The following is a 14,246-nucleotide window of genomic DNA, read 5'->3' on the forward strand; positions in this document are numbered from 1 at the left end:
GTTTTATGAAATAAATAGTAGTTTAAAGCGTTACCGTCTGGTTTGACGTTGTTTACGCTGATCTAGTCTTATCTTTGCTCTGACACCTTTTTGTACTCATTGTACCCTCTTTCGAATCTCAGAGTGTGTCTGCCTGTTTGAAAGAGGTCCTGGAGCAGCTCCTCGATGCTGTCGTGTCTTACACGGAGCCTAGCGGTCGCCTGGTCAGCGAGCTGTTCCAGAAGCTTCCCTCCAAAGTGGTGCGAGCACCTGCAGTATCACGCTCAAACATCCGGTCAACGGCTCATTTTGCTGTCACTCAAAGTTGATCTCTTTTGTTTAGCAATATCCAGATTATTACGCCATCATCAAGGAGCCGATTGATCTGAAGGTCATCGCTCAGAAAATCCAGGTACTTCCAACAAATTTAGAGTTACTGATGTCGTGTTTTAAATGATCAAAAATCCGGCTATTCGGACATTTTTATCTTTAGTTGGGACACTACAGGAGTGTCGGTGCCATGGCTAAAGACATCGACTTGCTGGTAAAGAATGCCAAAACGTACAACGAGCCTGGGTCGCAGGTTTTTAAGGTAAAGTTTGACCTCAGCCTGTTGTTTCTGGCGTTTAGCACACTCAGACACATTCTGCTCATGTGCTCCAGGATGCTAACACCATTAAAAAGACGTTTGCACAAAAGAAGTCTGAGATGGAGCACGGAGAGCCCATTAAGTCCAGCATTCGCATCAGGTACCGAAGTATCAAACATCTGGAATCAAGTGTTTATGTTGGGCTTGTTGATCCGTTTTAGCACTTTGTCCGTCTGTCAGGAATAAAAGGACGGCTCAAGGAGACCGCCTCTCCGCAATCACTATGGCTCTGCAGTATGAGAGCGATGAGGAGGGTATACTTTCTGGTGTGTCCTTGTTTCAGCATCCTACAGGCAATATGTTACTGGTTGATGTCGTATTGATGTATGCATTGTTCTTTCTCTGCACTTCTTAGGGTCCGTCCACTACGATGAGGGGGAGTCCGAGGCAGAGAGTATGATGTCCAACATCGACATGACGAATCCCATCTTCCAACTGTACGAGGCCGTGAGAGGAGCCAGGAACAGTCAGGGCCAGCTGATTTCTGAACCCTTCCTGCAGCTGCCCTCCAGGAAGGACTACCCCGACTATTATCACCAGACCAGTCAGCCCATCTGTCTGCTGCAGATCAAGTAGGACACGACTCTTCACTTCTGTCAGCGTGAAAGACCCTAACCCAGCAGAGCAGACACAGAATACTAAATCACAACAGCGGACAGTGTCTGTTAAAATATGCAAAACCTAAAATTAAACTTTTTATGATCAACTAAATTGTTTCACCAACATATTTCCTTTACCGAGCGAGAATATGTTACACACACACACACACACACACACACACACACACACACACACACACACACACATTTTGAGCCTCTTTTCCCATTTACTTCCCTGCAGGAACAAGATGAAGAACAACGAGTATGAGAGTGTCGAGCACATCGACTCTGATCTGACGCTGATGTTGGAGAACGCTAAACGCTACAACGTCCCTCACTCGTCCATCTATAAGCGTGCGCTCAAACTTCAACACATTCAGCAGGTCGGATTTTCCAGTTTTCTTGTTTTTGCATCAGCGTAGTGCTTAAAGTGAACTAAGGCATTTTTAAGAAGCTGAGTTCTCTTCTTGCCTGTGCAGATGAAGAGAAAGGAGCTCCTCCAGAGAGCTGAGGATGATGGCGACAGCATGCTCTCCTCTGCTACGTCGGACACCAGCAGCACTAAAAGAAAAAGGTGATTTTTCTCCACACCCTTCCAACTGTCTGAACTTGGTTGTGTTTCTGTAAGACGTTTTTCTCAGTGACAGCTTCTTGTTGGGTCTGGTTTCAGCTACAAGAAGAATACAAGAAAAAATCGCATGAAGGCCCTGCTGATGGCTGTGACTGAAGCTCGAGAAGCCGGCACCGGGCGCAGGCTGTGCGACCTTTTCATGGTGAAGCCGTCAAAGAAGGACTACCCTGATTACTACAAAATTATCCTGGAACCAATGGACCTCAGGACCATTGAACACAACATCCGCTCAGACAAGTACATGACCGAGGATTCGATGGTGGGAGACATGAAGCTGATGTTCCGTAATGCACGACACTACAACGAGGAAGGCTCTCAGGTGGCATTCACTGTGGTGGTTCGGTCTGTTTTTAGTGACGATTGGGATTCATTCTAGTTAAAAATGAGCCAGCTCAAACATTTTCGAGTGAAGAAGAACCTTTAGAGTAAACCTGCATCTGAAGTAGTTCTGATGAGAACAGAAATCTGCTTGTGTTGAACATCTTCCTTGTTCCTGTAGGTCTATAATGACTCAGACATCCTTGAGAAGATCATGGAAGACAAACGCAGAGATCTTGGGCCAGCCACCGATGACGATGACATGACTTCTCCAAAGTTAAAAATACGTACGTCAACCGGTCAGCAACGCGTCTCATGACAGACGTAACCTGCTACTGAGGATCTCATCCTCGTCTTTTTTCATTTCAGGGAAGAACAGCATGTCTCTGAAGAAATCCAAGTATCTAACACCCCTACAGCAGAAACTGAATGAGCTCTATGAAGCCGTGAAGAACTACACGGATAAGCGAGGTCGTCGCCTCAGCACCATCTTCCTGCGGCTTCCATCACGCGCCGAGCTTCCTGATTACTACATCGCCATCAAGAAACCTGTAGACATGGAGAAGATCAAGAGTCACATGCTGGCTAACAAGTACCAGGATGTGGACGCGCTGGTGGAGGACTTCGTGTTGATGTTCAACAACGCCTGCACCTACAACGAGCCCAAGTCTCTGATTTACCGCGACGCTTTGCTGCTACACAGGGTGCTGCTGGAGACGAGGCGCGACCTGGAGGGAGGAGAGGACGCCCATCTGCCCGACGTGCCACGCCTCATCCAGGAACTCCTCCGCAGTCTCTTCGTTTCTGTGCTCGGCCACCAAGATGACGAGGGACGTTGCTACAGCGATTCGCTCGCTGAGATCCCTGCTGCAGATCCCGTGAACCCAGAGAAGCCGCCACTCAACTTCGAGATCATCAGGAAGAACGTGGATCGAGGACGTTACAAGAGGCTGGACGTGTTTCAGGACCACATGTTTGAAGTTCTGGAAAAAGCCAGAAGGTTGAATAGGTCAGGTATTGTTAAACACTTCTAGAAAAACTAAAAACCAATCAGTATATGAAGAAAAGTAAGAGTAAAACATTTCATTCATTACAGGACTGACTCTGAGATATTTGAAGATGCAGTGGAGCTGCAGCAGTTCTTCATCCGCATCAGAGACGAGCTGTGTAAGAACGGAGAAATCCTGATGTCCCCTGCCCTCAGCTACACCTCCAAACATCTGCATAGTGATGTGGAAAAGGAGAAGAAAGGAAAACTTCCTAAAGAGTTTGAGGAGGACAAAATCAAGAGAGAAGAAGAGAAAAGGGGTATCTTATACTTATGAACACTGTCGGGACATAGCCTTCATTTCTATCCCCTAGCCTCGTTTGACTGTAAGTGTTTTTGTTCCCCAGAGGCTGAGAAGAGGGAGGACTCTGCTGGAAGTTCATGGCAGGTTCAGCGTACATATAGCCAGGACTGCAGCTTCAAGGACAGCATGTACCATGTGGGAGATTATGTCTACGTGGAGCCTGCAGAGCCCAACCTCCAGCCACATATTATTTACATTGAACGACTTTGGCAAGATGACACCGGTCAGTCTGTCACTAGCTTCATAGTTTCACAACATTAAAAAAAATTATATTTTAAAGCAACACTAAACAAGCTTTGCTTCTCTCTCCTTCTGGTTGAAAGTGAAATTATAACTGTTGTAAACAACACTGCTGCAGCCTGCTGTTGCTAGCGCTGACAACGAACTAACAATAACACGAGCCAGCTGACGTTAAATAAGCCACAAACTAACAGTTATTACTTATAAGTTCTGTAGCAACAAAGCCAGGTCACAATCAGTCCGTGATTTCGTAGCCTCCTTCAGACATTAGTCTCTTTTACATCCAGGCTCCACCATGATGCCAGCAGAAAAGCAAACTTCTTCATCTTCTTGTGCGTTTTGTTGATGGACAGGGAACAGAAAACAGCTAACTGCAAGCCTTCGTGTTAGCTGTTATCGTAAAGCAGTTAGAGACCTCCCACTAGTGTTCCAACCTGAAACACAAAAGTGTAATTTCTGGTCAGCAGAGGGCAGCAGAGTGCTGTCCAGTGTGAAGTTGGCTCACATTTTTGGCTCAAGAACCACTGAAACCAGTTTAAAAGCAATAGCTTAAAATGTTAAGGCTGAGAAACACTGAAAAACCATTTTAATGATTGTTTCTGATTATAATCAGTCACTCTCAGTTTTTCATGCAGGCTGAGCATAGTCTCCTACACCTATCTCCTGCATTAGCTTCTGCTATAGATGGTGAAATGCTAGGATTTGAAAAGCCTGACAGATCTACGTCACACTCTCCTTAATGTTCATGGACTCACCCATCTGGACTCGTGCGTACCCTGCATAACACCCATCTTGACTCCTGGCTGGGAAGGCTGCTGTTGGTTTAGAGTCCAGGAAACAGCAGCGTCTCGGTTAACGGAAGCTAACTGTTAGCATTAGCAACTCCACCACACGGCAGAAATCCTTCAAGCTTGTGGTATTTGTGGAGAGAAAACAACGTTGCAAAGCAAATGGAGTCAGTGGTAGAGTGTTCCTGTTGATGAGAGTACGACTTGCAAGGCATTGGTTGCTACTAGAGACCACTGCAAATGTATTGATTAAACAAGCGAATGACTCCTTTAAAAACTCTGGTGTAGCTTTAATGGTTTCTGCTTTTGATTTTTTGGGTTATTTCTCATCCTGTACCTCAAATCATCGTCTCCATACCGCAGGAGAGAAGTGGTTGTACGGCTGCTGGTTCTACAGACCCAATGAAACGTTTCATCTGGCCACAAGAAAATTCTTGGAGAAAGAGGTTTTTAAGAGTGACTATTACAACAAAGCTCCAATCAGCAAGATTCTGGGGAAGTGTGTGGTTATGTTTGTGAAGGTACGGGCGCTAAATCTGCAGAGTTAATTTTAGACATTTAGATTTCATTTGCGAGAATTCCCTTTTCTGTTCACGAGTTCTGACTTCCTATTTCCACATTTCCAGGAATACTTCAAGCTTTACCCTGAAGGATTCAGATCGGAGGATGTCTATGTCTGCGAGTCTCGCTACTCCGCTAAGTCCAAGTCCTTCAAGAAGATCAAGCTGTGGGCCATGCCCCTGAGCTCTGTTCGGTTTGCTACCAGAGACGTGCCCCTTCCCGTAGTCCGGGTGGCTTCCATGTTTGCCATCAAACAAGAGGAGAAGCCACCAGAGGTTTTAGATGAAAGCAAAATGGCAGATGCCATGACAGACAAGGTGAGTAGCAGGTTGGGCTTAAATAAACAGTGTGTGTTTAGGAAATACTGACAGGAAACCACTTTGGTCTGAAGGACAGGGAAGACGTTCCCCTGGATGTGAGCAACGGGGAGCCGGGTTGTCAGTACCACGAGCAGCTTTGTTACAACAACCTTTGGCTGAAAGTGGGAGACTGTGTTTACATCGGTTCTCACGGACTTGTGCGCCCCAGAGTGGGCAGGTAAATGTCAGTAAATGGCATAGCATGTGTGTTCTAGGATGTTTAGTTGCTTATTTCCAATGCAAATCTTTTGTTTTCGGTGTCTGGCAGAATCGAGAAAATGTGGATGCGAGACGGCGCGGGCTACTTCTTCGGCCCCATTTTCATCCACCCTGAAGAGACGGAGCACGAGCCCACTAAGATGTTCTACAAGAAGGAGGTGTTCCTCAGCAACCTGGAGGAGACTTGTCCCATGACCTGCATCATAGGTGCAGTTTTGTCAGTGCAGTGGGTTCAAATTCACAGCAGCTCTTTTCTGCCTGGAAACCAGTAGAATCACTGAATATGGTTTGATTTGACAGGAAAGTGTGTCGTAGCCTCTTTTAAAGAATATTTATCGTGCCGACCCACCGAAGTGCCCGAGGAGAACGTTCTCCTCTGTGAGAGTCGCTACATTGAGAGTGAAAAGCTGATGAAGAAGTTTAAGGGTCTAAAGCGATTTTCACTCTCAGGGAAGGTGGTGGAGGATGAGATCTACTATTTCAGGTTAACGGTTTCATATTTGCTGTTTTCTGCTGTTATCCTTCATGTATTTTTAGAAAACTGAGCCTATATTTTATTCAAGTCTGGTTGTTTTATCACAGGAAGCTCATAGTTCCCCAGAAAGAGCCATCGCCTCTCCTTGACAAGAAAATAGTGGAGCTCGAGGCCAAGTTTGCTGACATGACAGATGAGGAGCTGGAGGATCTTGGGGATGATGATGGTGACCTGGGCGATCATTCTCTTCCTCAGATGCAGTCTTCCATGTCGAGTGACATGGACATCATGCCTTACACCCCTCCACAGGTCTGGCTGAAGGAATTAAATGATGAAGTGGTTACCGGAGTTTTGTTACAGCTTTAGTTTTTTACATGTGGTTCTCTTGTGTTTGGTTGCAGTCGACTCCTAAATCGTTAAAGGGACTGTCAAAGAAGGAAAGGGCAACAAGGAAGATCAACATGAGTGGCTACATCCTGTTCAGCAGCGAGATGCGAGCGGTCATCAAAGCCCAGCATCCAGACTTCTCCTTTGGAGACTTGAGCCGGCTCGTTGGCACAGAGTGGAGGAACCTGGACAGCTCCAGGAAGGCGGAGTACGAAGGTGAGGGTTTTACCGGTCTCGCTGCGTCTACTTCTTGGCATCCCTACACTGTCTTCCAGTCACTTTTAGAATTTTGTTTAAAGTTCTGGTGTTTGTTTTTAAATGTTTACATGAGTTGGCTCCATGATATCTATCGGATCGGATCCATCCTTATGTTCCCTCAAGGAACCTTCGGTCTGCACAGCAAGGACTGTTGGTTGTTCCTAAACACAGACTACAATCTCGAGGGGGTCGTTCTTTCTCGGTGCCGGGGCCGAGGCTCTGGAATTAGCTACCTACAGGTGTTAAGCTGGGCGGACACTGTGCGACTTTTTCACTCATAGCACTCAGCTTCAGCTCAAACTGTACGACTTCCTCGCAGGGCAGATCTCACCAGTCATGTGCTCACACTGCACGTCTGGTAGCAACACGTCGGACGTAAAAATGTGCTAAAAATAGCAGTTTTTACACGTCAGACTATCTTTGTCTTGTTTTGCCTGTTGTCCTTCGGGAGTGCTGCAGGAGGACACACAGGGGTTTATGGGGGTTGGATGAGGAAAACAAAATAAAGAAAGTAAATCTGTGTTTTGTGATCAGTTTAATTTGACATGAACATGACAAACACGCTTTCTTGACAATCTTTGTGAGTAAAAAAGCGTGTAGAAATTAAAACGAACAACGTGTGTTATTAGGGAAATAGCGGGCGAGCGGCGTTGATGCAGGATTGCGCATGCGCTGTGAGCGGTTCTGATACTTTTTGGGTCACAGCTGCTCGCAGCACCGCTTCAACAGTGCGATACCCTCACGAGGGACGAGCAAAATATCAAACACGCCAGAAGTCCGTGCGAGCTCACGATTGCTGATCGGTAGCTGGTCACGTGGTGTTAATCGCCTCTCTTAACCCCCCGTACACTACACGACGCTCGGCGCAAAACTCGCCCCGATCTCGTGGATTCTCGCACGAGTGGAAAATCGGCTCAAAAAAGTGAAAAAGTCACACAGTGTACGCCCGGCTTTAAACAAGCCACCACGCTCGCCAAGTGTAAGAGCCAGCTGAAAACACACTTTTATTCTGTAGCTTTTAACCAAGACGAGTCTCATTAACGGATGGCTTAGCACCTTTTTGCTGCCCCACCCATATTTTATCTACATGTTTTTGTTGGTTTTTAAATGGTTTTATATGTTTTTATTTTTTATGTTTATTTCTGCTGTGCGGCGCTTTGTTTGGTCCTTGGGCCATGTGAAGGCGCTATATAAATAAAGTTTAGTAGTAGTTGTAGTACTTCAGCCCTCTGTGACCTTTTTACTTGTCTGTACTGTCTTGCAGAGCGAGCAGCCAAAGTGGCCGAGCAGCAGGAGCGTGACAGGGCCCACCATCACTCATCCCCTAGAGCAGGTACCCCAATAGGGGCGCTGATGGGGGTGGTGCCTCCCCCAGCCCCCATGGGGATGCTAAATCCCAGCATGACGCCTGTGTCAGGTAACCCCTCGTAGACGCAGATGGATCCCCAGTTTACTCTAAAAGGCTGGAATGAGAAGCTGAACTGCCGAAGTGTTTTCTCACACTCACATCAGCTTGTTCTGTTGAGGCAGTGTCTTTATTCAACTTAACATCATCTCTAACCTCATGTTCGTAAGCCTAAATGATAAATGGTGTACAGCACTCGTGGTGTTTAACCTGAATTTGTGATCACACCTAAACAGTAAGGATCTCAATTGGAACATGAAAGAAGTGGCTGCTGTTCACCATTTGAGAACAGAACTCTTGCTTTACCATAGTGCTGATGCGTCACCATCACTTTCCATTTGTGTGGCCCTTTTCTTTGCATTCAAATCCATCATTAGTCATGAAATGATGTTTAGCTGCACCAGATGTTGCTGCATGCTTAGTAGTGCCTGCATGTTTCACTAATGCATGTTCTTGTTTTGTGTTACTACTGTCCCTTCCTAAGAATGTGTGATGGGTGCATATAGGACCGCTATGATGCGCTCACATGTTGAAGGCATGGCTAGTTTGGCTGGTATGCCACCACATCACACGGGGGTGCCTGCCTTCCCCCAACATCTCCTGCCCGTTATGACTGGGTTTCCTGGAACGCCGTCCTTTGGTAAGAGTGCTGCCATAGCCACCAGTCAACCCCCATGCCACCTGGCACGCAGTTGCTTCCTGTGTACCAATCTGACTTGCTGGAGGGGCTACCTGTATCGCTAGGCTGAGATCCTTCAGATCACGGTGTCTGCTAGCTTTAGCTTCAGGAGTAGGGTGATAAGTGGCTGATGATATTTTACAGCTTACATCTAAAAAGGAAACCTTTTAGTTACAATCCTGATTAGTTTGTAAATTGGCCAATAAACTGATAAGATCGCTGACACAATGATCATTTTACCTTTGGTAAAATACCTGGTTATTTTTGTTCTAGTCATATGTTTAATACCTTACAGGTGTTAACGGGATGGGAAGCGGCGCTGCAGCAGGAAGCATTCTTGGATCCCAGGTAATCCGTGGGACTTCTCTCCTCCTGTACAGGAAACCAGGGACTGTGTTAACCTTTTACACATTTCTGTGGTCAGGATTTCTGTCGGCTAATGAAAGCAAAATTCAGGTGTGCTCACATCTCCAAGTTGACATCTGCTTCAAGGTTACATTAGAGGGTTACCAATTTGCTCCTCTACCTGTGGGCGTTCCTCAAGGGTGGAAAATCTATATTAATAACATTTTTCATGCTGTTGACAGTTCTCATATACATTTATATGCGGACGGCACCATTTTATATCCATGCCGTTCTTCTTTGAATGCAGCTTAGTCCTCCTTGCAGTGGAACTTTAATTGTCCTCAACATGCCTTCTCCAACCTTCATGATCTTCAACTGTAACTCATCACAATCAACTTGCCACCCTAGTATTGTTTCCCTGGATGGTGCAGAACTACAGCTTGTCAGTTCTTATATGTAACTGGGTGTCTGGCTTGACAGCACACTTTCATTTGACATTCAGATTAATTCATCACTTTCTAAAGTTGAGTCAAGAATTGGGTTTCTATGGCAACAGGTCATCTTTTACTCAATCTGCGAAGTTAGCCTTGGTCAAAATGACAATCCTTCCCATCTTAGATAATGATGACATCATTTATAGAACTGCTTCCAAAAGGCTTCTTCATAAACTCGATGCCATTCATCACTCAGCAATCCGTTTCATCACTGGTGCCCCGTTCACTACTGGTCATTGTGATCTGTACTCACTCGTTAACTGGCCATCACTCCATTCCTGCAGGTTGTTACCCTGGGATCAGTTCATATACAAAACAATCATCGGTAGAACACCGTCATATCTTCGCTCATTACTCATCACTTCCAACAACCAGCGTGATTAACGTTCCAGTGACCCAATCTCTATGGTTATTCCCAAAGCTCGCACCTCCTTTGGCCGCTCCTCATTCCAGTTTGCTGCTTCCAGCGACTGGAATGAGCTGCAAAAATCACTCAAGTGCGCTACCTACATTCCATTATCTACCTTCAATAATTCATTGCAGTTAATAGTTTCTGATGAATGTGCTTCTGAGTACTTAAAGACTGTGTTGATTGCTTGTACATATGACATTTGAGAACAGTCCTTTGTCTGCATGTCTAACTGTTTTATCTGGTTTTGATCTTGTTTGCTTTAATCTTACCTGTTTTTCTTTGGTGTAAAGCTAACTATGTGTGTGTTGCTGCTGCCTCTTGGCCAGATCGTCGTCGTAAATGAGAATGAGTTCTCAATCGACTCATCCGGTTAAATAATGTAAAATAAATTAAAAACCCTTTAAAGTCTGATACATGAGAAAACTTGAGGATTTTTATTTCAAAAGATTGATCTTTTTATAGGTTAATGTCAATAAAACAATCATATACAATTACTGAAACATTTTATTAGGTACAGTATTACAACACTAATACGAAAATGATTTACACGTGTGCCCTGCAGTACTTAAACCGTCCACAAGGAGGCAGAAGATATGAATTCATTGGGGCACATATTTTATAAATGTACTAATACTGCTGAAGAGATAGTGGTCTACAACAGTTATGGGGCATTGTGCTTGAAGGGTTCAACATTAGCACAAAATAAACTTCAACTATTCAGGTTGAGTAAAAAACAAATTCTCATGTTTTAATAAAACAAAACAAAATCACTCTACATTTATGTCTGTTAAATAATACTTCTGATGTTTCGTTAGCTTGGTTTAACAGGCTCAGGGCAGCAGGCTCCACCTCCATACCCAGGACAAGGTCACCTGGGACAACCTTCTCTCCAGCAACCCTCCACACCGCTGTTTGTCTCTCCTCCAGTCAGATCTCAGCGGCTGCTCCACTCCGAGGCCTACCTCAAATACATCGAGGGCCTAACTGCAGAGTCCTCCACAGTCAGCAAATGGGATCAAGCTCTCACCGGTTGGTTCATTTAGTTTGATCGTGGTAATAAAAACTAACAGACAATACATTAATTCAGTATATAATAATAATAATAATAATAATAATAATAATACACAGCCCAGCCAAAAAAATAAAGTCGCCACCAAAAAAAGTCACACACTAATATCTTGTTGGACCGCCTTTAGCTTTGATCACGGCACACATTTGCTGTGGCGTTATTTTAGCTTCTGCAACGTCACCAGATTTATTTCCATCCAGTGTTGCATTAACGTTTCATCAAGATCTTGCATTGACGATGGTAGAGTCTGACCACTGCACAAAGCCTTCTCCAGCACATCCCAAAGATTCTCAATGGGGTTAAGGTCTGGATTCTGTGGTGGCCCATCCATGTGTGAAAATGATGTCTCGTGCTCCCTGAACCACTCTTTCACTATTTGATCCCGAAGAGTCCTGGCTTTGTCGTCTTGGAATATGCCCGTGTCATCAGGGAAGATGAAATAACCTGGTCATTCAGTATGTTCAGGTAGTCAGCTGACCTCATTCTTGGAGCACGTCCTGTTGCTGAACCTAGACCTGAACAACTGCAGCAAGCCCAGATCATAGCACTGCCCCCACAGGCTTGTATATTGGGCACTAGGCATGATGGGTGCATCACTTCATCCACCTCTCTTCTTACCCTGATGCACCATCACTCTGGAACTGGGTCCGTCTGGACTCATCATACCACATGACCCCCTTCCATTGCTCCAGAGTCCAATCTTTATGCTCTCCAGCAAACTGAAGCCTTTTCCCCGGTTATTCTCACTGATTAGAGGTTTTCTTATGGCTACGCAACTCTTCAGGCCCAATCCCTTGAGTTATAATCACATTGTGTGGAAAAGCTCTTCCTTTCACTATTAAACCTAGCCCTGACTTCTACTTTTGTTTTTCTTGGATTTGATTTAACCAAATGTTTAAGTTATCCCTGATCACGATTATTCAAGATTTTTTTCCAGCCACATTTCTTGCTCAGAGATGATGGGTCCCAACCATCCTTCCAGTTTTTAATAATGCATCGGACAGTTCTTAACCCAGTTTTAGACGTTTCTGCTATCTCGTGTTTTCTCTGCTTGATGCGTGCCAACGACCTGACCCTTCTCAAACAGACTAACACCTTTTCCATGACCACCAGATGTGTCTTTCCACATGTTTTTGAGAAGCAACTCATTGCACCAGTTGGTGTTAAATAACTTGTGTCAGCTGAAGGATAATTACCCACGCAGTAATTATTTGCTTAGTTAAATCTAGGTGCCAACTTTTTTTTTTTGGACAGGCAGTGTATTTATAGAATTTATAGAATGATTGGTAAAGTAAATGGTGTTGTGATTAATTTGTGTTTCTCAGTTATATTTAGTCGATACGTGTAGGTTTTATTTCATTTATAGAAGAATTTTGAAAAATTTGTTTTGTTTCTTTTAAGTTCAAAAACAAGATGTGCGCCTAACAAAGGAGCAAGAAAGCAGACTACCATCCCATTGGCTGAAGAGCAAGGGGGCCCATAAGACTATGGCGGATGCTCTTTGGCGCCTCCGTGACCTGATGCTGCGAGACACCCTAAACATCCGCCAGACGCACAACCTGTAGCATGTTGATGTTACGAGCCTCTGTTCTCAAACCTGTTCAACAGGAAGAGGTTAAAGCTCACTAAAAGTCTTTATTTTATGTTGTCATTAACATAATGAAATATCTGTGTTCATATAAGGTGCTTTCTGTGCTGGATCAGATTTTTTTTTACATTTCTTATCTACAGATCTAAGTGCATTATTGTTTGACTGCTCATTTGTGATGAAGGCTTTCATGTTCTCACAATAAACTGAAGAATTGAATTGTGCTCCACTGATTCACTCATTCAGCATTAACAGGTGTAACTTATTCATCTCTACCAGATCTGTGAACAGCACTGAGTATTGTAAATATTTTATTGCAGCTTTTTTTAAAGGTCAGTCATGGGGTGGGTGGGGTGGGGGTGGACACATTAGCTTTAGCAAAATTACACATTAGTCTGGTAGAGAAAAAAAACAGTAACGGTAAGGCAGATTAAAATTTTTAGAAGCCAAATGGATGCTGTAATCACAGTATGCTACGTAAAAAACCCACAATGTTAATTACAAGCAAAACATCTAAGAATTACATAAAATTTGGGGGAAATTTTTTACATTTATTTTTACTGCAGTAATGTCACACTGTCTTCTAAATTGGTAAGCTTGTAGCATACAGGTGGCCAGGTTTTACGGGAAACCTATTTGGCTAATGTTAGGTTCAGAGGGTAAATACAGTCCATGCTGATTGCTCTAACACATCATCTATTGGAAGGTTAAAGCTTTGTAAATGAGTGATTTGGAATGTGTTTCTATACCTTTATTAAATTTTACTTATCTTCAATTCTGCCCTTTAAACCACATGCTTATAATATTTAATTTAAAATATTATTTTATCTGATGAAACAAGTTTCTAAATTTATATCAAGTGTGATCAAACATTTACTCAGTTGGTCTGTTAGCTAGCTGGTGATAGCTCCTGCTTTAGCTCATTGACTCAATCTTGTTGAACACAGATAATTGAAATAGACTTATTGAATTTTAGTAGACAGATATGTTTGCCATGATTTTCTGTGTAAAACCTCCCAGAATCGTCACGGTTCCGTTGGTTTTGAGTATGTTGGGCACGATGGCGGCAGCCCACGCAGTGGTTCTATGGAGCTAGGATTGGGACAATATTCAATGTAACTTGTACCAAGTTTTGTAACTTGGACCATGTTTCATGACATGTAACTTTGGATTTGTAACTTGTAACTAGTTTTCGAACTTGTAATCCTCAAACATGGTCCAAGTTACAAAACTTGGTACAAGTTACATTGAATATTGTCCCAATCCTAGCTCCATAGCGGAGGACCAAGATGCAGCTGCACAAATGTTATCCACCAACATGTCTCTTCGCAGTGCCATGAAGGGGGAGATTCTTCTACTGGAGTGAGCTCTCAGCTTCTCTGGAGGGAAACGCAAAAAAGCTAGTGATGGTCTTAGACGTAATTACCAGTTTAGGACAT

At 44.0% G+C, this 14,246-nt stretch overlaps 1 protein-coding gene across 1 annotated transcript in view; it reads left to right on the forward strand.

Annotated features, from left to right (window-relative positions):
- The window catches only part of pbrm1 (polybromo 1), a 21,726-nt gene extending 8,700 nt beyond the window's left edge, over positions 1–13,026 (forward strand). The window contains exons 6-30 of the mRNA XM_015959833.3: positions 123–239; positions 323–391; positions 473–571; positions 643–728; positions 809–894; positions 984–1,200; positions 1,469–1,610; positions 1,707–1,801; positions 1,898–2,177; positions 2,358–2,463; positions 2,546–3,185; positions 3,273–3,484; positions 3,572–3,751; positions 4,920–5,077; positions 5,183–5,434; positions 5,509–5,654; positions 5,745–5,902; positions 5,996–6,179; positions 6,278–6,479; positions 6,572–6,773; positions 8,080–8,232; positions 8,705–8,860; positions 9,195–9,247; positions 10,966–11,179; positions 12,621–13,026. Coding sequence (XP_015815319.3) covers positions 123–239; positions 323–391; positions 473–571; positions 643–728; positions 809–894; positions 984–1,200; positions 1,469–1,610; positions 1,707–1,801; positions 1,898–2,177; positions 2,358–2,463; positions 2,546–3,185; positions 3,273–3,484; positions 3,572–3,751; positions 4,920–5,077; positions 5,183–5,434; positions 5,509–5,654; positions 5,745–5,902; positions 5,996–6,179; positions 6,278–6,479; positions 6,572–6,773; positions 8,080–8,232; positions 8,705–8,860; positions 9,195–9,247; positions 10,966–11,179; positions 12,621–12,784 — 4,371 coding nt within the window. The 3' untranslated portion in view covers positions 12,785–13,026. The remainder of the gene's footprint in view (positions 1–122; positions 240–322; positions 392–472; positions 572–642; positions 729–808; positions 895–983; positions 1,201–1,468; positions 1,611–1,706; positions 1,802–1,897; positions 2,178–2,357; positions 2,464–2,545; positions 3,186–3,272; positions 3,485–3,571; positions 3,752–4,919; positions 5,078–5,182; positions 5,435–5,508; positions 5,655–5,744; positions 5,903–5,995; positions 6,180–6,277; positions 6,480–6,571; positions 6,774–8,079; positions 8,233–8,704; positions 8,861–9,194; positions 9,248–10,965; positions 11,180–12,620) is intronic.
- Positions 13,027–14,246: the final 1,220 nt, after the last annotated feature.

Source organism: Nothobranchius furzeri, chromosome 3 (assembly GCF_043380555.1).
Source record: "Nothobranchius furzeri strain GRZ-AD chromosome 3, NfurGRZ-RIMD1, whole genome shotgun sequence".
NCBI classification, from domain to species: Eukaryota; Metazoa; Chordata; class Actinopteri; order Cyprinodontiformes; family Nothobranchiidae; genus Nothobranchius; species Nothobranchius furzeri.